Below are 26777 nucleotides of genomic sequence, written 5' to 3'. Positions count from 1 at the left end.
ATAGAAAAAATGGTAGAGCAAATCAACAAAACCAAGAGTTGGGTCTTTAAAAAGATTAACAAAATTAACAAACTTTAGCTACACTTACAGGGAGAAAGAAAGATTCAACTTACTAAAATTAAGAATGAAGGAGGGACATTACTATTGACCTTATAGAAATAAAAAGAACTATAAAAGGTACTATGAAAAAAAGAATGTCAACATATTAATGTTGACAAAATGATATCATTTCTAGAATAATATCTATCAATCATTTAAAGAAGAATTAGTGCCATTCTTTACAAGCTCTTAAAAAAATTTTAATATTTATTACAGTATTACTTATAATAGCCAAAAAGTAAAAACAACCCCAATGTTAATTAACTGATGAATGGATAAATACAATATGGTGTATCATATATCATATATATGATATCATGTTATTGACCAACAAAAGGAATGAAGTACTGACACATGCTGCAACCTGGGTGAAAATATTATATTCTTGTAAATATCATGCTGCGTAAAAGAAACCAGAACCAAAGAGTGCATTTTGTATTATTCCGTTTATATAAAATCTCCCAAACAGGCAAGTTTAGACAGTGGTTGCCTAATGATGTAAGGTGGAGGAGGAATGGGAAGTGACTGCTAATGGGTACTGGGACTCTTTGAGGGTACCAAAAATGTTATAAAATTAAACTTTGGTGATGATTGAACAACTGAATGAATATATTAATATGTACGAAACATTTTAAGTGAGTAAATTACACAAAATTTAAATTATGGCTAAACAAAGCTGTTTTTAAAAAGTGTACCAGCAGCAGAAAATTAGTTATAAATTAATCAAGATTGAACAGTGCTCATCTTGATTAAGCTTATAATGGATGATGATTATTTTACTTGTTTTATCCTGTAGTAAACAGTTTGAGATTCAGTGATTAAACAAAGGACTACCTTTACACTCTACTTATTTTTTAAGTAAAAGAAAAACATTATTAAAAAGTGTATAAACTGGTTCATGTTTATGTTAACTATCTTACCCTTCCCTCTCTTTTACTTCCAATTACTTTGGTTATGTTTCGGGTTTTATTTGATATTGTCTATGGAATCTGTTAATCATTCTTTAAAGGAAAGAGGAAGTGGGTAGGGAATAAAGTATGGAGCCATCCAAAAACGAAAAGATCTGGGAAGATGCTGTGCTGATTTAATGTTAAGAAATGTTCAGAAAGTAAACCCATGATGTCCTGGTTTTTATTTTAGAAATATTATCTTGTTGACAATATACTAAAGTGCATACAACTGATTTAAAATAAAAATAAAGTATATGAAAATATGTAAGATGCAGCTGAAGCAGAGGTGAGAGGAAAATTTTTATTACTAAATGTTTATATTAGAAGTGATAAAGTCCTCAACCAACTAAATTCCTACCTCAAACAACAAACAAAAACAAGAAATAAAAAGAGCAAAATAAGACCAAATCAAGAAGCAGCATATTCTGGTATAACTTTCAAATTATCCTTTAAAAATAGTCGTAAGTTCAGAATCTGGTGTACAAATTCTATATTATGTCTCCTTACCTTTAAAATGCATTTTTTTTTTTTTTTGAGACACAATCTCGCTCTGTCGCCAGGCTGGAGTGCGGTGGCACGATCTCGGCTCACGGCAACTTCCGCCTCCCGGGTTCAAGCAATTCTCCTGCCTCAGCCTCCGGAGTAGCTGAGACTACTGGAACGCGCCACCACATCCAGCTAATTTTTGTATTTTTAGTAGAGACGGGGTTTCATCATGTTGGCCAGGATGGTCTCCATCTCCTGACCTCTTGATCCGCTCGCCTTGGCCACCCAACGTGCTGGGATTAAAGGCGTGAGCCACCGCGCCTGGCCTAAAATGCGTTTCTTTTCCTTGATATAAATGTATTATCTGTACTACTATGAATACTGAAATGCCATAATTGAGGCTTTTTTTTTAACTTTGCAAATGGAATAAAGGAGAGAAGGAAGGATGAGAGTCTCCTGAGATATTTAGATAAATGTTAGAGAAAAGAAAAGATTCAAGTTGATATTCTGATAAACCTGATAAATCACATGGACAAATCTGACATTTATGCGAGTAAACGAAATGGAAAACAATATAACTGGGTGTAAAGAAAGAAGGAGATAAAAAAATACAAAGTTAAATAGTCCCTCATATTGGTCACAAGGCCAAATCAGCTGGCTCAGAATGTCATTTACTGCAGAAAGCCTCACTGAATTTCCTCCTTTAAGGAATGACTTTGTTCCTAGGAAATCTACACTAGTGTATAGAAATAAAGGGGCATACTGTCTGCATCTTGCTCTTAGATAATTCAGAAAAATGTGTGTGTATATCTATATCAATACCTATCTAGAATAAACAAGTGTGATGAAATGTTAACAATTGATAAACCTGGGTAAAGGGTAGGTATATGGGAGTTCTTTGCGTATTTTTTCAACTTTTATACACATGCGAAATTATCTGCAAGTGAAAATGTTTCTAAAAATTAAAAAACATACCATTTCAAAACAGGCTGTATTTATATAAGAAGTGCCCAATGTTTTTGCTTAATTTCTTTGTGGTAAGATTTTAGTCTTCCAGGAAAAGTTTCATATTGGTTATTATTGTGAAAAATAATGAAGAGGTCTGCTTCTAATTTTTCTAAGTTCCCTTTTGAATAACTAAGCATCTACACCAAATTAAAGATACTTCTCTATAATTTTTAAAAATTCAAAAAGGATGTCTCATAAAGTAAGAAAATAAACTGTGGTTTGTTCCTCCATTGTTGTTAATTTGCAATATCCCACTTATCTCTGATGGGATATCAGTAAATTTACTTGCCTTATTGTACTTGTTCCTTGATGTATTTCTAATGATTATATCATTCTTTGAAGACTTACATTTGTACCCCCTCAACAATTGTGAGATAAAGTGTTGTATTTGAATACACTAAATGAATAAGAACTATCATGAGCTCTTCAGAAAGTAATGAGCCTAGAAGTCACCAGAATTCCCACTGTAGTACCTTTTAAGATAAGATAAATCCTTTCCAAATAAACAACAAAGTAGAATTTGATTTACTTTTTTATTTCTTTCTTTCTTTACACTAACAGAACAAATTCATGCTAAAACCCTGTCTTTCCTTTTGTTTACAACCTCATATATATCAGCTCCATCTATTGAATTTATTTCTCCATAATGTCATTTTATTGTAACTTTGTGTTTTATACTTTTCTAGTGAAACATGACTGATAACTCTTAAAGAGGCAACTTGCTTTATGAGAATTTCTTCTGAATTCTCTTATATCAGACAGCACAAGATATAGAGAATTATGGATGTAAAGACGATATAAACATAGTTTACAGTTGAATAACGCCCATTATTTTCAGCTGCAGGTTTTAGACAATGTGGAAGCATTGACCGCCAGAGTTCATTTCCATTGCTGATGAACATTACCTCCAGCTCTCATTAACAACAACAAAAACACACACACACAAAAATTTAAAAGTCATTTTTTAAAAATCCTGAGCTGATGTAGTCTGCCAGCTAGCTCTTCCTTTCTCAAGGGCACTGATAATTCTGCAAGGAAATATTAGAATTAGATTAGATATTTGGAGCCTAAGTCAAAATAATTACACATTTGTCCACTTTGGAAAGTAATGGAGGTGAAGGGGGTGTGTGTGTGCACTTGTATGGACGCACACATGCATAGGTACACACACACGTATTGTGTTTTCTTGTTTTGTTTTGTGCTTTAATTTTTATTTTTAAATTGTAAATTGACAAATCATAGTTGTGTATATTTATGGAGTACAAAATGATGATATAATTTATGAATACAATCTGGAATTATTAAGCTAATTAACATCCACCACCTCAAATACTTGTCATTTTTAATGGGGAATGCATTTGAAATTTACTCTCTTAGTGATTTTTAAAATGTAGAATTCTTTACTATGTACTATTTTCATCAAGTTTTGCAATATATCTCAAAGAAAAAAAAACCTTATTATTCCTTTTGTATAAATGAGGCTTTGTACCTTTTGTCCGATATCTATCCGTTCCACCCCGCACCTCCAGCCTCTGCTAATGACCATTCTGCTCTCTGCTTCTTTCAGTTTGATTGTTTTAGATTCCACATATAATTGAGAACATGCAGTTTTTGTCTTTTTTGGCATCGCTTATTTCTTTTAGCGTAACATTTTCCAATGTTGTTGCCAATGAAAAAATGATTTTTGTAAAGGCATGTAATTGTAACAGTCTCTTATGATCCTTTGTATTTTTGTGGTATCAGTTATAATGTCTCCTTTTTCATTTCTAATTTTATTTATTTGAGTCTTCTCTCCTTTTTTCTTAGTCTAGCTAAAAGATTATTGGTTTTATATTTTTAAGAAACTTAGTTCTGTTCATCTTTTGTGTCATTTTCTAGTTTTCATTTCACTTATTTTTGCTCTGATCTTTATTATTTTATTTCCTTCTGCTAACATTGGAAGAATTTGATATCCTTTTTCTATTTCCTTGAGGCATAATACTAAGTTGTTTATTTGAGATCTTTCTTCTTTTTGCTGTTGATGTTTATTGCTATAAACTTTCCTCTTAGAAATGCTTTTGCTGTATCTCATAAGTTTCGGTATGTTGTGTTTCCATTTTTGTTTTTCTCAAGATATTTTTACATTTCTTGTTTAATTTCTTCATTGACCTATTGGTTGTTCAAGAGCATGTTGCTTAATTCTTTTAATTTTCATTTCTTCATTGACCTATTGGTGGTTCACCACCATGTTGCTTAGTTTCCACATATTCGTACATTTTCTGGAATTCCTTCTATTGTTGGTTTCTAGTGTCATATCATTGTTGTCTGAAAAGGTACTTGATATGATTCTAATATTAAATTTGCAAAGATTCGTCTTGTGGTCTAACCTGTTGTCTATCCTGCAGAATGTTCTATGTGTCCCTGAGAAGAATGTGTATTCTGCTGCTGTTGGGTGAAGTTTCTGTATGTGTCTATTAGGTCCATTTGGCGTAAAGCGTCCTTCAAGTTTAATGTTATTTTCTATCCTTTTTTTTTTTTTTCTTTTTTTTTTTTTGAGACAGAATCTCGCTCTGTCACCCAGGCTGGAGTGCAGTGGCGCGATCTCGGCTCACTGCAAGCTCCGCCTCCTGGGGTCACGTCATTCTCCTGCCTCAGGCTCCCGAGTAGCTGGGACCACAGGCGCCCCCACCCTGTCCGGCTAATTTTTTTTGTATTTTTAGTAGAGAGGGGGTTTCACCGTGTTAGCCAGGATGGTCTCGATCCCCTGATCTCGTGATCTGCCCGCCTCGACCTCCCAAGGTGCTGAGATTACAGGCGTGAGCCACCGTGCCTGGCCGATGTCACCCACGTTTCTTAGGAAAGACGTTAGCATCCTCTAAATCCTCACCGACTGTGCCTGGCGCAGCATTATTTTGCAGTTTTCTGGGATTTACAGTTGGCATCATTTGCACAGCGGCAGCGTGACGTGGCTGTGGAGAGCACGGAAGCTCTGTCCCCACGGAAGTGGGCTCTTCTGGTTGCAACATGGTGGAGGCCAGCCCGGCCGCAGGTGAGGGAAGATGCCACAGCAAACCTCTGAGCAACCAAGATGACAAGCACCTGCTTGGAAAAGGTGACAAGCCACAAGGCCATAGGCCCAGTTATAAGGATGAATTGTGTTACACGGATGGTTATAAACCTGACCGACCTCAGAAGGTATATGGAGGAGGCAATTATCAAGCCCCTTGATGGTCTGTGGCTGGATGCACCATACTTTGCCAACGGTGTGAGCATGGCAGAGAATGTAGGTGTGTATATAGGGGAAAACCTCCAGAAAGTCTTTTCTGTGGGAGTTCTCTGTAAAATAATAACAATGCAACTGGAGTTATATTGCAATCTATAAAGGGAAATCACTCTTAGGGATCAACATTGTAGAAAGACAACTTGTTTTTTGCTTCTTTGCTCAGTGTTAAGAAGTCATCACATCATTCTCACCCTCCCCACATTCTGTTCTGTAGTGCCCGATTTGTTGAAAGCAGTATGAGGCCTGTTTTAAACATAAATCTATTCTAAATCTAAATTTGTAATACATTCTGAATGTCATTTAGACAGTCTTTTGCCTGGAGATTAAAAATTACTTTATTTCTAGCAAAGTGCTCTGACGTAAAATATTTTAACAACAGAGAAGATCTGTGTTTGTTGTTTTCTCCATTATCTAATTATTGATATCCATTTCATCTGGGCACATATAAATGGTAAAAATATTTACAAGCTTTGAATTAGGTGAATCTAATTAAAAATAAAATATAGATGTTAATAGAGCCTGGAAATATTGTCAATATCTTTTTAATAGATTGAGCCCCGTTGATTATTTCTTCTGGGGTAAAGGCTCAAATTTATTCTGTGAAATTAGACACTCAAATCATCTGAGGCAATATATGGCAGATGAATATACACTGATTGATGGAAATGTTGCTTTAATGCACATTGTTCATTGCAATTTTGCGTAGATTACTGAACTATGAATTACTATTGAGGAACAGCACATTCAACGTGTCATAGCAATCAACTATTTAGTATGGACATTTTCTATGTTTCTAGATTTTCTGGCCACTCTGAGCAAATTTAAATCAAATGACTGAAGTATAATCACTTATTTTAACTCTGTTAAAACAGTCAACTTGAAAAGTATATTTTTCTGTATGAATTTTTTTTTCTAATTGACTCTATTTTGTTCTGATAACTAAACTTATTTAAGTTGCGCTGTTGAAAAAAACTATAGGCCAAGCGCGGTGGCCCATGCCTGTAATCCCAGCACTTTGGGAGGCCGAGGAGGGTGGATCACGTGGTCAAGAGATCCAGACCATCCGGGCTAACACAGTGAAACCCTCTCTCTACTAAAAAAAAAAATACAAAAAAATTAGCCAGTCATGCTTGCTGGCGCCTGTAGTCCCAGCTATTCAGGAGGCTGAGGCAGGAGAACGGTGTGAACCCAGGAGGCTGAGCTTGCAGTGAGCCAAGATCACGCCACTGCACTCCAGCCTGGGTGACAGAGCAAGACTCTGTCTCAAAAAAAAAAAAACAACAACAACAAAAACAAAACTATATATCTATGTATATGTATAATCTGAAGATCCATGTCGATTCCATTATTTTACGATGCAGTGACATTATAAGGAAGTGGAAAAATTAAGTTAAAAATTTTTAATTATGAAGAATATAGAAAGGGGATTTCTTGTTGAAACAAATAGGCTAAAAGAGCCTTGAAGTCAGCTATGCCTCTCTTAGAGAAAAGACTGTGACCCTGTCATCGCGTTGGATAATCTAGTGATATGCTTTAACAGCTATTGTTAAAATAGATTTTACCAAGGCAAGGACAACAGTTTGCTTATGAGCAATGAGAAGTAAGTAGTCTTACCAGAGTGCACCCTTTGGAAAGTGCTGCGTATATAATTAGTGAGGCTATTCATAATTCATTTTTATTATACAAATGCTGATTAAATGTATACCTTCTTCCACTCAAATGTTAACGTGTCCCTTCCTCAATATATTTTATTAGGCTATGTATATATCTCAAGCATAGATTAATTTGTTTTGTAAGATTTCAAAACATTCCTTTTTTAGCCCTGTAATGAATATAAAATGGATCCCTACTGCCCATCTTAGAGAATGCGTGTTTCATAGAACTGTTTAAAAAATAAATCCTTTTAAATTGCCCATCTGCTTAAGCTATGTTTGTGGAACATTAGGACTAAGTCATGTCTGACAAACACGTGTCATACTACTATTTGAGGGCATTACTGCATTTTAAGGAATAAAATAATATTATTAAGAAGTATAATTTTTCCAAGTGATACAATAAGAATGTTGCTAGAGATTTGACCTATTTGTGAAAAATCTTTGCATGATTATTAGCTTGCTAAAAATAAAATGAACTCTGCAAACGTGATCCAAGCTGTTCTGTATGAAATTATGTGCTAGTTGCACAGTCCCCTGGGAGACCAGTGTGAGTCCAGATGCCTCTTTGCTGGTTTGTTTCATTTCTGGGGTTCATTTTCTAGAGGTTTTTATCATATTTTCAAAGTACAGAAGTCAGGCATCTCAAATTCAAGTCTTGTCTCCCCCAAACTTTAAAAAATATATGACATTGATATAATTTGGCTGGATAATAACAAACTGAACAAATAAGATATTTTCTTTCATTGAAGGTTGGTAACATTTTCCTCACTTAAAAATTTTTGGTTGGGCACAGTGGCTCATGCCTATAATCTCAGCACTTTGGGAGGCCGAGGCGGGTGGATCACCTGAGGTCAGGAGTTCGAGTCCAGCTGGCCAACATGGTGAAACCCTGTCTCTACTAAAACTACAAAAATTAGCCGAGCATGGTAGTGCACACCTATAATCCCAGCTACTCAGGAGGCTGAAGCAGGAGAATCTCTTGAACTCCAGAGGCGGAGGTTGCAGTGAGCCAAGATTATCCCACTGGACTCCAGCCTGGGCGACAGAGCAAGACTCCATCTCAAAAAATAATTTAAAAAAAATGAATTTTCTAAATTGTGGGTCAGAATTCAAGCTAATGGAAACCTGTGGAAGAAAGAATTTTGCAGGTCTGCCTGTGGAATCCATAATTGTTTTCAGAGGCAGCGATATTACAAAAAAAAAAAAAAAAAAAAAAAGTGTGAGGATGTCCCCAAGCAGAAAACCGCCTTCACTGCAATGCTGACAGTATCTGGGTGTCCCAGGGTTCCTGGGGAGTGCAACTGATATCCCGGCTGTGCTGCTACTGTGCTGAGTGGTTTTATATCCACTGAGAAGGACGTGTCAACAGGTGGCTGCTCAGGCCCCTAAAGAATGGATGGATGTGAGGTCTCTGTGAAGCCTCTGGGCCAGATCTCTGAGGAGTATCTGTGAGGGGCATCTCACCTATGGTGAGGACGCTGTGAGAGCGCTGCATGGGAGGCCTCGGTGCCAGGCTCCTGGTGAGAACTCTGAGTGAGGTCTCTGTGGAGCCTCAGTGTGAGGTTTCTGCGTGAGTTCTGTGTGGAAAGTCTCTAAGAAATCCGAGTCAGTTTCTGTACGAGGCCTGTGAGGCCACATGAGGTCTCTGTGGGAGGACTCCATGGGGCAGCAAGAGGGCTCCATTGCCTCTTGTGAGGCCTCTGTATGAGGCCTTTGCAGAAGGTCTGTGTGGGAGGTATCTTCCAGAGGTCTCTGTGGGGTCTCTGTGGGAAGTCCCTGTGTGAAATCTCTGTGCTAGGTCTCTGTGTGAGGGACCATGGACTATATGAAGTCCCTGTGTGAGGACCCTGTGTGAGGACCCTGTGAAAGCCCTACAGAATCTCTGTGTGGAATGTTTGAGGGAATTCTATGTGAGAGGCTTCGGGGCAATGAGTGTGGAGCAACCTGAGGCCTGTGTGAGGAATCTATACAAGGTCTCTGTGGAGAGTGGGAGGTCTCCAGGCAAGGTCTCTGTGTGAGGAGGACTCTGAGAGAGGTCTCTGTGAGGCAGTGGGGGGTGCCGTGTGCCATTTCTGGGGCTGGAGGCCGGAGGTTGCAGTGAGCTGCATGAGTCTCTGCATGAGGTCCCTGTTTTATGACTCTGTGTGAAGTCTCTGAGGTCTTTGTGGGGTCTCTGTGTGAGATCTCCCTGTGAGAACCATGGAAGGTCTCTGACATTTGCGGGAGGTCTCTGTGGGACTGAGTGAAGTCTCTCAGCGTGGCCTCTGTGGGGTTCTCTGGGTGAGGACTCTGGGAATCTCTGTGCTAGGTCTCTGTGGGGCACCATGAGGACTCTGAGAGCTCCGTGGGGTCTCTGTGGAGGCTGCAGTGTGTCTCTCTCTGTGGCAGTGAGAGGTCCCAGTGTGCTCACTCTGTAGGAGATATCTCTGTGAGGTTCCTGTGGGAGGTCTCCGTGGGTCTCTCCATTGCTGGCCTCGCTGCATGTCATGGGAGACTGAGCTGCAGAAGGGCTAAGGGGTTGTTGCTTCCTGTGTTCTTGCTGGTCTCTCAGCGTTGCCTGTGGCGCTTCTCCTGGCCTGAGCCATGGGCTCCACGTCCAGCTCCTCCACATCCCAGAACTCGCGTCTTGGTTTCCTGAGGGAACCCAGCAGCAGCCAGGCATGGCCCATCCTCAGTGGTCAGGGTCCCAGCTCTGTGCCACACTCTCCTGAGCTCCCAGAGGACCGGGGCTGCTCTCTGCTCCAGGTCCCAGCTCCTCCTGCTGATCCTGGCTCCACTGTCACCGCTGGGCCCACCTTGGAGGCTGCTTCAGTTATCCGGGCCCCAGAGAGGACCTGGCCCCAGGAGAAGCCACAGGCTGGAGACTGTGCCCACTGCCCCCTAAACCCCGGTGCCGGCCAGTCCCACATGTTGGGGGCAGGGCCATTTCCATTGTCATCTAGATCAGTGGCACTGCCTGGCAATGGCCTCTCCACCATTGAAATGAGGCCCCCGGAACTGGGCCTCTTGCACGCCTGTATGTGGCACAAGGCAGAGAAAACTCCCTCTAGAGACCTGGCTCCTCCTGTCCATGATTTGTGGAGACCTCCTGCTTTCCCATATGGACAGGGCCCAGAGAGGAGGAAAGCTGTGCTGAAAGCAGAGGGAGACAGCAGGGACGGCTCCTGTCCTGCCCATACTCTGCCCATTCTGGACAGGTCACTTCCAGCTCCCTTGTATGTTCAAATCCTGCCTGCCTGCATCTTCCCTTGCTGGTCTCTGGGGCAAGCAAGGATGTCAGGAGCCAGGGGAGATTTGCTGTGTGACCCCAGCTCAGCTGCTGGGCCCTTGTAAGTCACCACCTTTCCCCAGGGAGCAGTCCTGGGGCTACGTGTATATTAAAGGTCACCAGATTTCGACTCATGCCTGGGGTTCTCTAGTCCTTGCTTTTCCACCTATTGTCAACACATCCTTTAAAAAATTCAATAGGTAGGCCAGGCGCCATGGCTCATGCCTGTAATCCTAGCTCTTTGGGAGGCTGAGGCCGGTAGATCACCTGAGGCGAGGAGTTCGAGGCCAGCCTGGCCAACATAGCAAAACCCCGTCTCTACTAAAAATATAAAAATTAGTCGGGCATGGTGGTGGGTGCCTATCATCTCAGCCACTTGGGAGGCTGAGGCAGAAGAATCGCTTGAACCCGGGGGCCGGAGTTTGCAGTGAGCCAAGACTGCACTACTTCACTCCAGCCTGGGCAAAACAGTGAAACTCTGTCTCAAAAAAAAAAAAAAAAGTTCAATAGATTATTATGTGCAAGCTTATCGAAGATGTTAAGAAATTCATCTTCCTTATTCACTTTGCCTTCTCACTAATATGGCCCTCTGTGTTGGGGGTAAATATGGTTTTTCTAGGGGTCTGTGATCTGGGAGCTGGAGCAGAGACAGACCCTGGGGTGTGGCCAGGATGAGACACTAGGCCCCTCTAGGCCTGTCTAAGGGGTTGGAATGTCAGAGTCTCCTGGCTCACGGCACCACTGATGGCTCCCTCACACACACCACTTTGCCTCCTTTTCAATTCTCTGTCTGCATCCCCTGTAGCTCTACAGAGTCCCACCATCAGAAGCCTCTGCACACACAGGCATACCCTACTCCATTCACCCAGAACTACTTCGCTGAAGCTGAGAGACATGTAGGTGAGATAGACAAAGGCCGGTGACCCAGGAGCAGGGTCATTCACTCATCTGGGGCAGGGGAGTTCACGGCCCTCAGCAACCTCCATGAAGGCTGCCCCCCTGACCCCCTAGCCCCCACCTACACATGCACAGAGCTGGAAGGTCTGTCCCCACCGCCACTCCAGAGTGCGAGAAAGGGAGAGGCAGTGGGATGGGGACTCTCTGCTTCGCATGTTGGCTGAGCTAAGAGGGCCCATCTCCATCCCAGCCTTTGTCAGGGAGAGAAGGGGCTTCCCAGGGGCAGACATTATCTATTCTCCACCAGGATACCCAGGGTCAAGACTTCGCCCACTTCTGAACTCAGGGCCCAGCACTCTCCCACCCAGACTTCCACTATTTTGTGACACATGAAGGTACTCGGTTGTGGCACTTCGTGGAGCCTGCATGGAGATGTTCAGTCCCGTGACATCTCTGCAAACCTTCTCCCTACAGCTGCATGAAGTTTGAGGCGGAGTAAGTAGTGGAAAGATGGGTTGAACCTTATTTCAGAGTGGGACCTTCATAGGTTTTTCTCATCTTGTTTTTAGAATTTTTTGTTGTTTGTGTAAAGACGGTATTACGGAAACATAAGGTTCAGTGAAGGAACTCAGGATGAAGGTGGGCTTACAGCACCACTGTCAACATCCCTCCACGTCCTGTCGCTTCTGGAAACCAAGCCCACACCAAGCATGGCACAAATAAAAGCCATCACCCTCTTATGAATAAAAAACCATATTTATTGTGGAATATTAAATGTTCTGCATGTACTAACATGAGAGAAAATATTTTTTCTCTACATAGAGTGAATTTTTTCTTGGGGACTTGTTTTTCTCCAGGGAAGGCTAAAAAAGAATTTGTGACTGACCAAATCAGATACCTTCCCAAAGAAGACAGTGCCTTGGACAGTGGTGATGGTGGCTAGAGGCACCGGATGTCTTCGGCCAGTGCTGAGGGGGACTGACTGTGGATACAGCTTTCTTGGGGTGCAAGATTTGGGGATGTCGCAGGCCCCATTGCTCATTGTTGCACCGCACACTTTTCAAGGGCTGTTGATTTCTGATTTGCCTGTCTCTGTTGGGACAACCCTGGCTCTTGAGAGTGGCTTGTTGACTGCTGGCTGCATAGCTCAATATTCTGCCGTGTTCTGAGTAGAAGAGGTGCCTGTGGTTGCAGGGAAACCCACAGACTGGGACTTGAAACTTCTGTTTGTGCTGATTTACCTTCGAGGCATGGCGCGCATGACAAACTGACATTTTCTCCTCCAGCATTTGTCCAACTGCCGTCACGAGACCCTGAGCTTCAGCACTGCTGCTGTACACACATGATCTGTTTTTTACTGTGTTTTGGCTCTCAGCAGTGACTGGTGCCGGCTTGCTTTTTTTCTTTGAAAAAATGCACTGAAAAAATTGCTTGATGTTTTCTCCAAAGTGGCTTATTGAAGGAGGCTGTTTCTTTGATGGCAGTAGCTGGACGCCTTCATCCTGATGGGTGTCTTCTGTTTTCCTGACTGGGGTAAGTTGAGGAGTCCTCAATCCTTCAAGCCTTTCTTCATGTTTTTCTAAGTTGGGCTTCCTAGACTTCTCACTCTTGTGAATAGGGGGAAACATTGGCCTTTGGCTCTTGCATGAGCCTTGACAGTTTGGGTTTCTGGGCTCCTCGTGCATCAGTTTGCTCCTTCTGGCTGCCATGAGGTCATGTAGCTCCCGGGAAGCCCACATGTTCCCAGTAGGCATGCTCTGGAGATGGCCCTGGGGCACTTGAGAAGCCAAATTCTCTGAAGCGTGGGGCACAACAGATGCTTGCCCATCTGGAAGGAGCACAACAGCGGCACAAACTTGAGGCTGGGTCTCTGACTTTGTGGCCATTCCAGGCTCAAATTCACTAACAACCTCCTCCATAAGACACAGCTTTCTTGGATCTTGGGAGACAGACACTCTAGGGTGTAGAGAGCTTTTGCTGGTCCCTGGAGCCTCGAAACCATGCACATCCTCACTTGTGGCTTGGAGGTTTGCCAGCATACAGGTTTCCAAGGGGACTCTGCATTGTGGCACTGCCTCCCTTGTCTCTCCAGCCTTTGAAGATTGGGCTCCTAAGCTCCTGCTCTGCTGGGTGCTGCCTGTGAGGCTGTACGTGAGGGGCTTAGATGGCCACCTGCCCTCCTCTCCAGCTGGAGGAGGCTTCAAGGGCCCATGATCATTCCAAGATGGGATTCCTCGCGGTGCCCTCTGGAACTGCTTACATGCAGGTGAGGAGGCCAGAAGACTCTCTGGCATGTGATCAGATGCTTTGGTCAGCACCTGCTTTCTCAGACTTGCCATTGGTGGCTTTCTAAGGAACATGTCCACCTCAACTTCTGAGCCAGCCCCAGATTCACAGGTGGCTGAGGAGGGACCGGCAAGCTGTGTAAGGGACAAGGATGAAACCTTGTCCAGTTTAAAGCACTGAATGGGCTTGAGGACCCTGAGGGGTAGACCCCACCTGTGTTTGGCCCAAAACCTCACAATATGGGCTCCCAACACCTGCTGAGTACACGGCTCGAGGAAGGAAAGCACCTGGGCTGTGTTCACACAGGCTTTCCCACTTTTGGGGGCTGTTAGATTGCTGGTTTTCATGTGGGTGTTGGACACGGGAAGAGCCTGGTTGACAGCAAGCCAGGATCGACGCACACGCACGGGGATCAAGCCCTCGTTGGTCTGGCCCAAGTGCCTGCCCATGTGGGCTTTCAGGATGTTTTCTATATGAGTCCTCTCTGTGCATCTTAATAAATCACTTCCCGAGTCACTCCTCAAGGGCTTCCTCAAGTTCCTTTCCGACTCCTCAGAAGTCACCCCCAGAACCTTCCGTGGGAAGCTTTTCATGTCCCTGGATAGATTTTGTGGGGTCTCACCCAGAATTTGCCCCAGATGTGGGCACGGGTCGCTCTCTAGCTGGAACTTCACCTTCTGTGCCTCCTTGCTGCTTTCACCTGTGGACATGGAGGACTGCCAGGGACTGGGTTTGCCCTTGGCCTGACTTGTCCCTGGTGATTCATCCCGAAGCTGCATCAGATCCGGAGACTCTTGGATCCTTCCCAGCTTGCCCCAGTGTTGGATGATCCACTTTTTTATGTGTTGCTCCAGTTGTCTCCAGATTTCAGGACTGACTGGAAAGTTCTCAGGCAGAATGGGTGTCAAACTTTCCTGGGGAAGGTTAGGAGTGGAGACACTAAAGACGTCCTGAGATTTTTGGACCCCAGAGGGTAAAGCCAACCTACCTTCTAGTTGTTTCCTCAACAAAGGCCATTCAGGGTGCTGAGTTTCAGGTAGGGAGAGAGCTTGCACTTTATTCTGCGATGCAGGGCAAGCTACTCCAGTGTTCTTAATCAGGGATGGAAAAGCAGGAGATAGGACTGGGAAAGAGGATTGAAGATGGGCCTGAGCCTCGGCCTGAGCCATAGGTGTGGGCCGGAATCGGGGTGTGGATGAAATAAAGGGTTGGCACTCGGGCCCCAGATGGGACAGGGGCTGGGCCTGGAAAAGCAGTGGGGACATTGTAGTCTCCCTTTGAATTGGGCAGACATAGGACATTTCATTGAACAAGAAAGGAGGAGACCGTAAAGTATAAGACCTGTCAGTTACCCAGGCGTTAGCCACCAGGGACTCGCTGTGCAGAGAGGGGAGGCCCCAGAAAAGCTGGCTATAATTCTTCCAAAAACTTTCCTGCAAGAGCCTAGGATCTGAGAGCTTCTGAGGTCCGGGCAGCTGTTTCGAGTTCTCTCCCATGTTCCAGAAGGGTTTTGGGTTTGTGGTGTCCTGCTCAGCATCCAATGATTTAACCAAATTCCGCAAAGAATTTAAGTGCTTTTCTGGGGTCATTTGATTTGTAAATGATCCAACATTTTCTTTTTCTTCCCAAATGTTGACCTTGGCTGTTTCTGTGACTTGTATCCCCACGACATTCTGGCCATCAGAGCTGAGCAAAAACGGGCTACCAGCTTCCATCTGACAGGTCTCTGGTGGGTGGCGGGAAAGATGATCTTGCTGGACTGATGAGTTAAAGGCGCACGAGGTTCTGGCAGTCTCCTGCCACCAGGAGGAGGCAGAAACATGACTGTTTGAGCCACCAAGGCCTGAGATGGCTGGGACAGAAGCCACCAAATCCTCATGTGGAGACAAGCTTTGAGGGACGGTGCCCAGTGGAAGTGCCACTGAGTCACAGTGAGATGGAGTTATCAGTGTGGAGTCCTGCAGGGGAGGAGCAGTGAAGCCATTTGGAGGAGGCGGAGAGCAGGCCAGAGGATCAGGGGTGTGTGGTGGGTGAGGGAAAAGTGCAGGTGGCTCGGGTGAGGGGTGTTCTAGGGGAAGGGAAGGTTCTGGTGGCTGGGAGGCACTTAGGGAGGAGACTGAGGTGGTCATTGGGCCTGGTGATGGGGTGGAGGCCAGATCCTGAGGATGCTTGGCTTGAGGATCCGGGGAAGCTAACGGGGAGAGAAGGGGAGCAGCATCTTCCATAGGCTCATGAGAGGACTGGGAGGCTCCATCAGGTGCTTTTTCGCCCACCTCACCTGGGGGGTCTGGACCGGAGAGCTGACCAAAGTCACCTTTGTCAAGGTGTGGCTCCAGGAGGCTGCAGGAGACAGGAGGCACGAGCTGCAGCCAGGAGCCGGTGGGGCCGGAGGGCAGAGTGGGTGCTCGGGCCACAGCCCCTCCACCACCCCACACCCTGATTGCCCAATTCTCCTGCTACCCCTCGCCCCAGGGTTTTACTCCCATCCTCTGTCCCCCTGGTCTCCCCATCCCAGGTCAGCTCCAGGCTGCCTGTGGCCCTGGGGTCACGTCCCAGCCCTGGTAGGAAGGATGCAGGGAAGGGGAAGTGCCTCACCTCTGCAGTTGTGAAAGCAGGTCCAAAGTCTTCTCCAGGCCTCTCGGGCACTCTCTACCAGCTGGAAATCAGGAGACTGGGTTAGGGCAGTGAGGGAGGGGCCTGGGATCTCACAGGAGGCTGAGTGGCTGTTTCTTTAGGGAGGACCATGGGGAATTAGACCCTGCACCCCACCCATCTGTGTCCAAAGCCACATGACCCTGACGTTAATAGCAAGGCATGGAGGACAGGGCTTTTTCATTCACAAAGGGCTTCCACACACGGACCCCCCACCCCCACAGTCCTCACAACTGCCCTGTGGGGAGAAAGGACTGGGGTGGTCTCAAAGAGGAATCAGCCTTAGCAGAGTTGAACAGCTGTTCCCAGGGAGCGGGAGGCCCCTCACCCCCCTCCACATCCAGGCAGGCATTGGTCTCCCCAGGACACACACACTGCCCCCTGCTGGGTAACGCCCAGTCCCTGGCCCACCATGGCTTCATTCCGGCATGGAATCTGAGAAGGACCCGGGGTTCTGATTTCCTTCCTAGGAGCCCCCACCTCAGGCTTCTTCAACTGACTTCTTCAGAGTCAGTTCCCTCCGGGACAGATGAGATCAAATTAACTCTAGTGTGCTCTGGCAGAGCCTTACCTCTCAGACTGTGGTTTTTCATCCTGCCTCTGGGCCTCCGCCTCCGCCCTACTGGACACTGGGAGACACGATGATGTACGGAGACAAGCTGACGCGGAGAGACAAGATGACAATGGGAGACAAGAAAGGGCGAGAAGCTAGGACCGGCTCTCCCTCTCTGCCCCAGCCCAGCCGCAGCATGCTGCACTCAGGAACCGCATGGCTCTCTCTGTCTTGCTCAGGGAGCTCTGTGTGCTTCCTCCCACTCATGTTTAAATGGATGATAAACTGCTTTTCTTCTTAGAAAAACAGCAAGAGGGGGCTGGGCGCGGTGGCTCACGCCTATAATCCAAGCACTTTGGGAGGCCAAGGTGGGTTGATCACCTGAGGTCAGGAGTTTGAGACCAGCCTGGCCATGGTGAAACCCCGTCTCTACTAAAAATACAAAAATTAGGCAGGCATGGTGGTGGGCGCCTGTAATCCCCAGCTATTCAGGACGCTAAGACAGGAGAATCGCTTGAATTCGGGAAGCAGAGGTTGCAGTGAGCCGATGTCGCTCCATTTCACTGCAACCTGCGCCACAGAGCGAGACTCCATCTCAAAAAATAAAATAAAATAAAATAAAATAAAATAAAATAAAATAAAAAATAACACACACAAATAAAATAAAAATCACACACACACACACACACACACACACACACACACACACACACACAGGGATTTTCAATATGAGGTCCACCACGGACACCTTCAGTCCCTGTTCCTCTGCTCCAGGAACACCCAAGTTCAGGCCCGCAGGCACTGCTGAGCTATCAGGTAGGATTCTGCTTCCCAGGAGACCAGAGGAGACACCAGGCCCTGGTGGGAGGCCCTCGGGGGCCCAGCACAGGCCCCAGATCACCCCACACAGGGGAGGCTGGGCCCTGAGCCACCTGCCCCAGAGAGGGGCTGATGAGCCAGGGCTCAGGGCCTGGTCTCGGACAGAGACCTCCCCAGTCTCATGACTGGTACTGGTGCTGAGTCCACTGGTTTGATTTTGCCTTGATGCCTTCTGTGCTCCCCCACAGATGGACTGAGAGCTTGGGATGGAAATCCCAGTACACTATCTACCCCTACCAACCCCTGGCTGCCCTGCCGCTCCCTGGAAGGATGAGGTTCTGGTCTCTTCTGAGACTTCCCATCATAGAAGGCTCTCCACTGGATTTGGAAAAGTGGAACTAATAATAAAAAGAAAGGAGAGAATCAAGCTCTGTGGGTCGGGACTGAGGGTTCCTTACCTTTCTCTTCCCAGGCGATGGTGAGGGTGGGTCATCACAACGGAAGTAAGATAAGTAGGGGAGTAATAGGAAGAAGAACCCCAGGGCAAACACCAAGGTGAGGAAGATATCCAACACCCATGGTGTGGAGCTGGGGGCGTTTAGCGATGAGGCACTAAGTAATTTTAAAGGAAAGGGAAGATTCTCCATGTGAATAGGCGCATTGCTTTCAAGCAACTGAGCTCTGGGCATCCCTGTGGAGACTAGGGACTGGGGCCCAGGCCTGCGTCACAGAGGTGGGGCCTTGATGTCACAAAGGGCTCCTTTGTTGGGGAGGGGCAGTGGGGGGGGAGGCGCAGAGGGAGGGGGAGGCGCAGCAGGAGGGGGAGGGGGAGGGAGAGGGGCAGGGGAGGGGGAGACTGGAGCACAGCCCCTCCCCACCCCCCAAGCTGGGGATCCCTCCACCATCCCACCTTCTAGATCCCTCCTTCCCACTAAATTTTGTCAGTGATAGCCAATTTTCTATTCTTTCTCCCTGGAATATAGATATTACCTGGTTCCTTTTATCTGTTGGAGACGGTGGCTTGAGGTTACCTATTTTATAGCCCTTGAAAATCTGAAGTTCTGAAATTTTGGCTATGTACCAGGGATTTTTATTCTCAGAATCTCGTTCATCCTCAACTCCAGCTTTCCCACACTATGTTTTTGTCTTGTATCAATCCAGGGACAAAATGTAAATTTCTTTTACTCTTATTTAGTTTTGCAAATTTTGAATAGTGAGTTTTAAAAAATTATTTCTATCTCACTTTCAATCAAAGGGAACTACCCACATACAATTAAGGTTTTTTTTTTGTCTTTTAAAATTTTATTTATGTACTTATGTATTTATTTTATTTTAACTTTCGGGATACATGTGCAGGACATGCAGTTTTCTTACATAGGCAAATATGTACCATGGTGATTTGCTGCACCTATCAACCCATCACTTAGGTATTAAACCCAGCATGCATTAGCTATTTTTCCCGATGCTCTCCCTACCACCGGCCCTCCCTCGACAGGTGCCAGGGTGTGTTGTTCCCCTCCCAGTGTCCATATGTTCTCATTGTTCGGCTCCCACTTGTAAGTGAGAACATGTGGTATTTGGTTTTCTGTTCCTGTGTTAGTTTGCTGAGGATAATGGCTTCCAGCTTCATCCATGTCCCTGCAAAGGACTTGATCTCATTCCTTTTTATGGCTGCATAGTATTCCATGGTGTATATGTACCACATTTTATTTATCCAGTCTATCATTGGTGGGCATTGGGTTGATTCCATGTCTTTGCTGTTGGGAACAGTGCTGCAATAAACATACACGTGCATGTATCTTTGTAATAGAATGATTTATATTCCTTTGGATATACAATAATGGTATATCTGCCACAGCCTCTGTACTGCACTGTGGGGAATTCTGCCCAGCGCAGACCACCCAGTCTCCCTAGCACTGGCGGGGGAAAACCACCGGCTAGACCCGCAGTAATGGCGGTCACCCTTCCCCCCAGGAACTTGGTCTTCTTAGGCAGACTCCAGGTGCTGTGCTGGCCAGTGGGGATTCCATGCCAGTGGGTCTTAGCTTGTGGGGTTCTGTGGGAGTGGGTCTGCTTGGCTCCCTGGCTTCAGCCCCCTTCTCATGGGAGTTGATGGATCTCCTGCTTCACTGGATTTCTGCGAGCCACCAGAGTATGCAGAAACTCCTACAGCTCAGTACCTGCCCAAGTGGCTGCCAGCTGGAGCCCCTGCTATGGGTCTGCACAGCTTTGTGCTTGGGACCCAAGGCCCTGGTGGTGTGGACTCACAAAGGGATTACCTGTTCTGGGGTTTGCAAAAATCTCTGGGTAAAGCACAGTTCCCCGGGTGGGTAGCACAATCCCTCACTGCCTCCCTTGGCTGGAGGAGGGAGGTCTCTTTGCCCTGTGTAGCTCTTGGGTGAACCGTCGCCCAACTCTGCTTTTCCTTGCTCTCCATGGGTCACACCAACTGCCTAGTCAGTCCCAATGAGGGAATCTGGATACCTCAGTTAGAAATGCAGAATTCACTCGCTGTTTATGTTTGTCTCAGTGGGGGCTGCAGAGTAGAGCTGTTTCTACTCAACCATCTTGGCCCCTCCCCCCAATTAAAATAATTAATATTCAAAATTTGTAATTCTAATTATGAAACAGTTATAAGTAGTTAAACCTTCAAGTGATATTTCTGTAAATGTATAGCATTTACAGTTCTGGACTTGGTAATGCTTAAAGTGCACGATAACTTATGGGACTGCTACATAGGCATACCTCAGAGATACTGTGGGTTTGGTTTCAGGCCACTGTGGAGATGAGCTCTTTAGGGCAGTGCCCAATGGAAGTGCCATTGAGTCACGTTGAGACGGAGTCAGAATGCAGTCCAGCAGTGGGGGAGCAATGAAGGCTTTTGGAGGAGGTGGAGGGCAGGCCAGACAATGGGGGTGGGTATGATGGGTGAGGGGAAAATGCAGGTGGCTTGGGTGAAGGGCGTTCTAGGGGAAGGGAAGATTCTGGTGGCCAGTTCTGCAATAAAACAAATATGGCAATAAGGCAAATCACACAGAATTTGTGGTTTCTCAGTGCATATAAAAGTTAGGTCTATACTATACTGTAGTCTATTAAGTGGGCAATACCATTATGTCTAAAAAAGTCAATGTACATACCTTAGTCAAAAATTATTTTACTGTTTAAAAATGCTATCGATCACCTGAGTCTTCAACATCATGATCTTTTTGCTGGTCAGTGGCCTTGCCTCAGTGTTGTGGCTGCTGACTCATCATGGTGGAAGCTGCTGGAGGTGAGGTGGCTGTGGCAATTTCTTAAAATAAGACAACAATGAAGTTTGCTACATCAGTTGACTATTTCTTTCAAGATTCCTCTGTAGCATGCAATGCTGTTTGATAGCATTTTACCCACAGTAGAGCTTCCTTCAAATCGGAGACAATCCTCTCAAACCCTGCCACTGCTTTATCCACTAAGTTTATGCAATTTTCTAAATACTCTGTTGTCATTTCAACAAGGTTCACAGCATCTACACCTGGAGTAGTTTCCATCTCAAGAAACCACTTTCTTTGCTCATCCAAGTTCTCATTTGTTAAAATTTTGTCATGAGATTTCAGCAATTCAGCCACATCGTAAGTTCTCTTCACATCTTTTAATCTTAGTTCTCATGCTATTTCCACCACATCTGCAGTTACTTCTTGCACTGAAGTCTTGAACCCTCAAAGTCATCCATGAGGATTGGAATCAACTTCTTCCAAATTTCTTTTAATGTTGATATTTTGACCTCCTCCCATGAATCACAAATGTTCTTAATTTTAACCTCCTCCCATGAATTGCAAATGCTTCTAGAATGGTGAAACCTTTCTAGAAGGTTCTCAACTTACTTTGCCCAGATCTATCGAAGGAACTACTATACATGGTGGCTACAGCCTTATGAAATGTATTTCTCAGATAATCAGCCTTGAAAGTCTAAATTACTCATTGATCCATGGGCTGCAGAATGGATGTTGTATTAGCAGGCATGCAAACAGCTTTAATTTTCTTGTAGTTCTCCATCAGAGCTCTTGGGTGACCAGGTAAATTGTCAATGAACAATAATATTTTGAAAGAGATCTTTTTTTAAAGCAGTAGTTCTCAGGTGTGAGCTTAAAATATTCATGTCGTAACAGATGTGATGTCATTCAGGCTTTGTCCCATTTATAGAGCACAGGCAGAGTAGATGTAGCATAGTTCTTAAGGGCCCTAGAATTTTCAGAATGGTAGATGAGCTTTGGCTTCAGCTTAAGCCCCTAACAAAAGAGTCATCCTGTTCTTTGAAGCATTGAAGTCAGGCATTTATTTTGCTACCTGGCTGTAAAAGTCCTCTTCCAATATAAGGCTGTTTCATCTGCAGTAAAAACCTTTGTTTAGTGTAGCCACCTTTGTTGCTTCTCTTAGCTGATCTTATGGATGACTTGCTGCAGCTTCTACATCAGCACTTGCTGCTTTTCCTTGCACTTTTATCTTATGGAGAAGACTTCTTTCCTTAAACCTCATGAACCAATCTCTGCTAGCTTCAAACTTTTTTTCTGTGGCTTCCCAACCTCTCTCAGCCTTCAGAGAATTAAGAAGAATTAGGTCCTTGCTCTCGATTAGGGTTTGGCTTAAGGAAATGTTGTGGTTGGTTTGATCTTCTATCCAAACCACTCAGACCTTCTCCATATCAGCGATAAGTCTCTTTCACTTTCATACCACTCATGTGTTCATTGGAGTAATACTTTTAATTTCCTTCAAGAACTTTTTCTTTTCATGCACAGTTTGGCTGTCAGGTTCAGGAAGCCTAGTTTTTGGCCTGTCTCAGCTTTTAACATGCCTTCCTCACTCACCTTAATCATTTCTCACTTTTGATTTAAATAAGAGATGTGTGACTCTTACTTTCACTTGAACACATAGAGGCCTTTGTAGAGTTATTAATTGGCCTAATTTCAATATTCCTGTGTCTCAGAAAACAGGGAGACCTGAGGAGTTGGGGGGATGGAGGAAGGGCAGATCGATGGAACCATTCAGACACACATATGTATCAATTAGGCTCATTGTCTTTTGGAGCATGGTTTGTGATGCCCCAAAACAATGACAATAGTAATATCAATGATCACTGATCACAGATTACCGTAACAGATATAGTAATAACAAAACATTTGAAATATTGCAAGAAGTACAAAAATGTAACACAGAGATACAAAATAAGCACATGCTACCAGAAAAGTGGCACTGGTAGACTTGCTTGATGCAGGGTTGCCATAAACCTTCAACCTGTAAAAAATGCAATATCCGAGAAGCATAATAAAGTGAAGTGCAATAAAACAAGGTAAGCTTGTATATGTATGCATGCACACACCAGTACGCATCCACCTATCCACACACAAATCTTTGTACAAACAAATCCTGTATTTTCAATTCCAACAATACATCATTTGCACCTTAAAAATATCTGTCAACCTTGTAGTATCCTTTTCTGTCTTTGTTATCAGGGTAATGCTGGCCTCATAAAAAATGTTTGTGTTCCCTCCTCTTCAACTTTTGGAAGAGTTTGTGAAGAAATGGTACTAATTCTTCTTTAAACATTTGCTAGACTTCTCCACTAAGCTATCTGGTCTTGGATTTTCCTTTTTCAGGAGCTTTTTGACCACTGACTCAGTATTTTTACTCATGATTTGTGTTGATTTTCTATTTCTTCATGTTTCAATCTTAGGGGATGTATGTTTCTAGAAATTTCTCTATTTCTTCTAAGTTAAACAATTTGTTGACACATAGTTGTTTAGACTATTATTATCCTTTGTATTTCTATGGTACCAATTTTAATATCTGCTTTTTTGTTCTAATTTTATTTATTTGAGGCTTCTCTCTTTTTTCTTAGCCTAGTGAAAGGTTGGTCAATTTTTATTATCTTTATTTTATTTTATTTTATTTTTTTGAGACTCAGTCTGGCTCTGTCTCCCAGGCTGTAGTGCAGTGGCGCAATCTCCGCTCACTGCAAGCTCTGCCTCCTGAGTTCATGCCATTCCCCTGCCTCAGCCTCCCAAGTAGCTGGGAGTACAGGCGCACGCTGCCCCGCTCTGCCAATTTTTTGTATATTTAGTAGAGGCGGGGTTTCACCATGTTAGCCAGGATGGTCTTGATCTCTGACCTCGTGATCTGCCCGCCTCCCAAAGTGCTGGGATTACAGGCATGAGCCACCGCGCCCAGCCATTATGTTTTCAAAAAATCAGCTTTTTGTTTCATTGATCTTTTCTATTGTTTTTCTAGTGTATTTCATTTACTTCTGCTATCATCTTTGTTATTTCCTTCCTTCTTCTAATTTTGGGCTTCATTTTTTTTCTTTTCTATTTCTTTGAGGTTTATTGTTTATTTGAGATCTTTTTTCTTCATTTAGCACTTAACCTGTATAAACTTCCCTGTTAGAATTGCTTTTGCTTCATCTCATAAGTTTTAGTATGTTGTGCTTTCATTTTAGTTTGTCTCAAGATATTTTATTTCTTTTTTGATGTTTTCTTTGATCTATTGGTTGTTCAGGAGTGTGTTGGTTGATTTCCACATATTTGTCACTTTTCTAAGTTTTCTCCTGTTTTTAATGTTCAGTTTCATGCCACTGTGGTCAAAAAGAATACTTGATAAGATTTCAATCTTCTTAAATTTGCTAAGACTTGTTTTCTGGCCCAATATATGACCTGTGTAGGAGAATGTACTGTGTATGCTCAAGAAGAATGTGTATTTTGCTGTTTTGGAAAGTAATGTCCTGTATATGTCTGGTCCATTTGATCTATAGTGTAGTTCAAGTCATCTGTTTCCTTATTGATTATCTGTCTGAGTGATCAATCCATTGTTGAAAGTGGGATATGGAAGTCCCCTACTGTTATTGTATTATTGTTGTCACTTCTCTCTTCAGATTTGTTAATATTTGCTTTATACAATTAGGTGTTCCAAAGTTGGGAGAATACATATTTGTAGTAATTATATCCTCTTGATGAATTGACCCTTGTATCATTCTATAATGACTTTCTTTCCCTCTTGTTACAGTTTTTGACTTAAAGTCTATTTTGTTTGTTGTAAGAATAGCTACTCTTTCTTTTTTTTTTGTTCCCTGTCTTTCCTTTCAGTCTATGTGTGTCTCTAAAGGTGAAGTGAATCTCTTATAGGCGGCATATATTTGGTTATTGTTTTACTGTCCATTCAGCCACTCTGTGTCTTTTCTAATTTGGTCCACTGATATTTAAAGTAACTATTGATAGGCATTTTGCAGTTTCTTTGTTCTTTTATTTCTCTCTTGCTGTGCATGATTTGATTATTTTGATTATTTTCTGTAGTGGTATACTTTGATTCTTTTCTGTGTCTTTGTATTAATTCTTTTTCAAATGTGGTAAAATTCTCATTTGTGTAACTATTACATGTTTTGTCTTTGTGATTATCCTGAGGCTTCCATAAAACATCATATGCTCTCATATGCCACATAAGGATGTTTTGGTCAATGATGGGCCACATATACAACGGTGGCCCTGTGAGGTTATAACATTTTTATTGTATCTTTTATATGTTTAGATACATTTGGGTACACAAATGCTTATCATTGTATTATAGTTGCCTATAGCATTCAGTATAGTACAATGCTGTACAGATTTGTAGCCTGGAAGCAATAGGTTATACCATATAGCCTGGGTGTGTAGTAGGGGGTATTATCTAATTTTGTGTAAGTATACTCTATGATATTCACACGATGACAAAATTGCATAATGAGGCATTATTCAGAACATATCCACATTAAGAAATGTATGATTATAGTTATAATGGTCTATTTTAAGTTGATAACAACTTAACTTCAAGCATATACAAAACCCTACACTTTACTCCCCTCCACTTTTTATTTTTTTTTTGATGTCAGCGTTTATTTCCTTGTTTATTTTGTAGTTATATTTATTTGTAATATTTTTTGTCTTTTAACCTTTTAAAAGTTAAAGTGATTATACTCCATCATTACAGTATTAGGAATATTTTGAATTTGACTGTGTAGTTACTTTTACTGGTGACTTTTTATAACTACATATGTTTTCGTGATGCTAATTAGTCTTATTGCATTTCAGTTTGAAGAACTCCCTTTAGAATTTCTTATAAAGCAGGTCTAGTGACAATGGACTCCCTTAGATTATTTTGGGGGGTTTCTGAAAAAGTCTGTAAGTCCTAGCCAGAGCAATTAGGTAAGAAAAAGAAATAAAAGGCATCCAAACTGGAAAAGAAGTGAAAGTGTCTCTATTTGAAGATGACATGATCTCATATAGAGAAAATGCTAAAGGCTCCAATTAAAAACTGTTAAAATTAAGAAACAAGCAAATTTGCAGAACACATAATTAACATTTAAAAAAACCTGTTACGTTTTTATATACTAATAGTTGAGTATCCCAGAAAGAAATTAACAAAACAATCTCGGGCCGGGCACAGTGGCTCACGCCTGTAATCCCAGCACTTTGGGAGTCTGAGGTGGGCAGATCACAAGGTCAAGAGATCGAGACCATCTTGGCTAACACGGAGAAACCCTGTCTCTACTAAAAATACAAAAAATTAGCTGGGCGTGGTGGCGGGAGGCTGAGGCAGGAGATTGGCGTGAACCCGGGAGGCAGAGCTTGCAGTGAGCCAAGATCACACCACTGCACTCCAGCCTGGGCGACAGAGTGAGAGTCCGTCTGAAAGAACACAATCTCATTTACAATAGCATCAAAAAATTAACTACTTAGGAAGAAATTTAAATAAGACAGTAAAATTTGTATATACCAAAAACTATAAAACACTGATGAAAGAATTTGAAGAAGATACATATCCCTATTACTCAGCGCGATCT

The 26777-nt window shown here is 43.4% G+C and overlaps 1 protein-coding gene across 3 annotated transcripts; it reads right to left on the bottom strand.

Moving 5' to 3' along the window:
• Positions 1–12362: 12362 nt before the first annotated feature.
• LOC112207515 (spermatogenesis-associated protein 31A1) lies at positions 12363–18694 on the bottom strand. Of its 3 annotated transcripts, none has more exons than XM_054658854.2 (4): positions 18394–18694; positions 17135–17222; positions 16507–16567; positions 12363–16251 (listed from the first exon to the last, which is right to left on the bottom strand). In XM_054658854.2, the coding sequence occupies exons 1-4, from the start codon at positions 18622–18624 to the stop codon at positions 12516–12518; spliced, it is 4116 nt and encodes a 1371-aa protein (XP_054514829.1). In that variant the 5' UTR covers positions 18625–18694; the 3' UTR covers positions 12363–12515. The 3 variants fall into 3 exon arrangements, with proteins under 3 accessions (XP_054514829.1, XP_054514832.1, XP_054514830.1); XM_054658857.1 differs by lacking the exons at positions 17135–17222; positions 18394–18694 and adding an exon at positions 16892–16971 and having other exon boundaries at positions 12363–15869; positions 16190–16251; XM_054658855.2 differs by lacking the exons at positions 17135–17222; positions 18394–18694 and adding an exon at positions 16892–17066.
• Positions 18695–26777: the final 8083 nt, after the last annotated feature.

Source organism: Pan troglodytes, chromosome 11 (genome assembly GCF_028858775.2).
Source record: "Pan troglodytes isolate AG18354 chromosome 11, NHGRI_mPanTro3-v2.0_pri, whole genome shotgun sequence".
NCBI classification, from domain to species: domain Eukaryota; kingdom Metazoa; phylum Chordata; class Mammalia; order Primates; family Hominidae; genus Pan; species Pan troglodytes.
The sequence above is the reverse complement of the archived record's forward strand: the minus strand, read 5'-3'. Positions and strand labels throughout refer to the sequence as shown.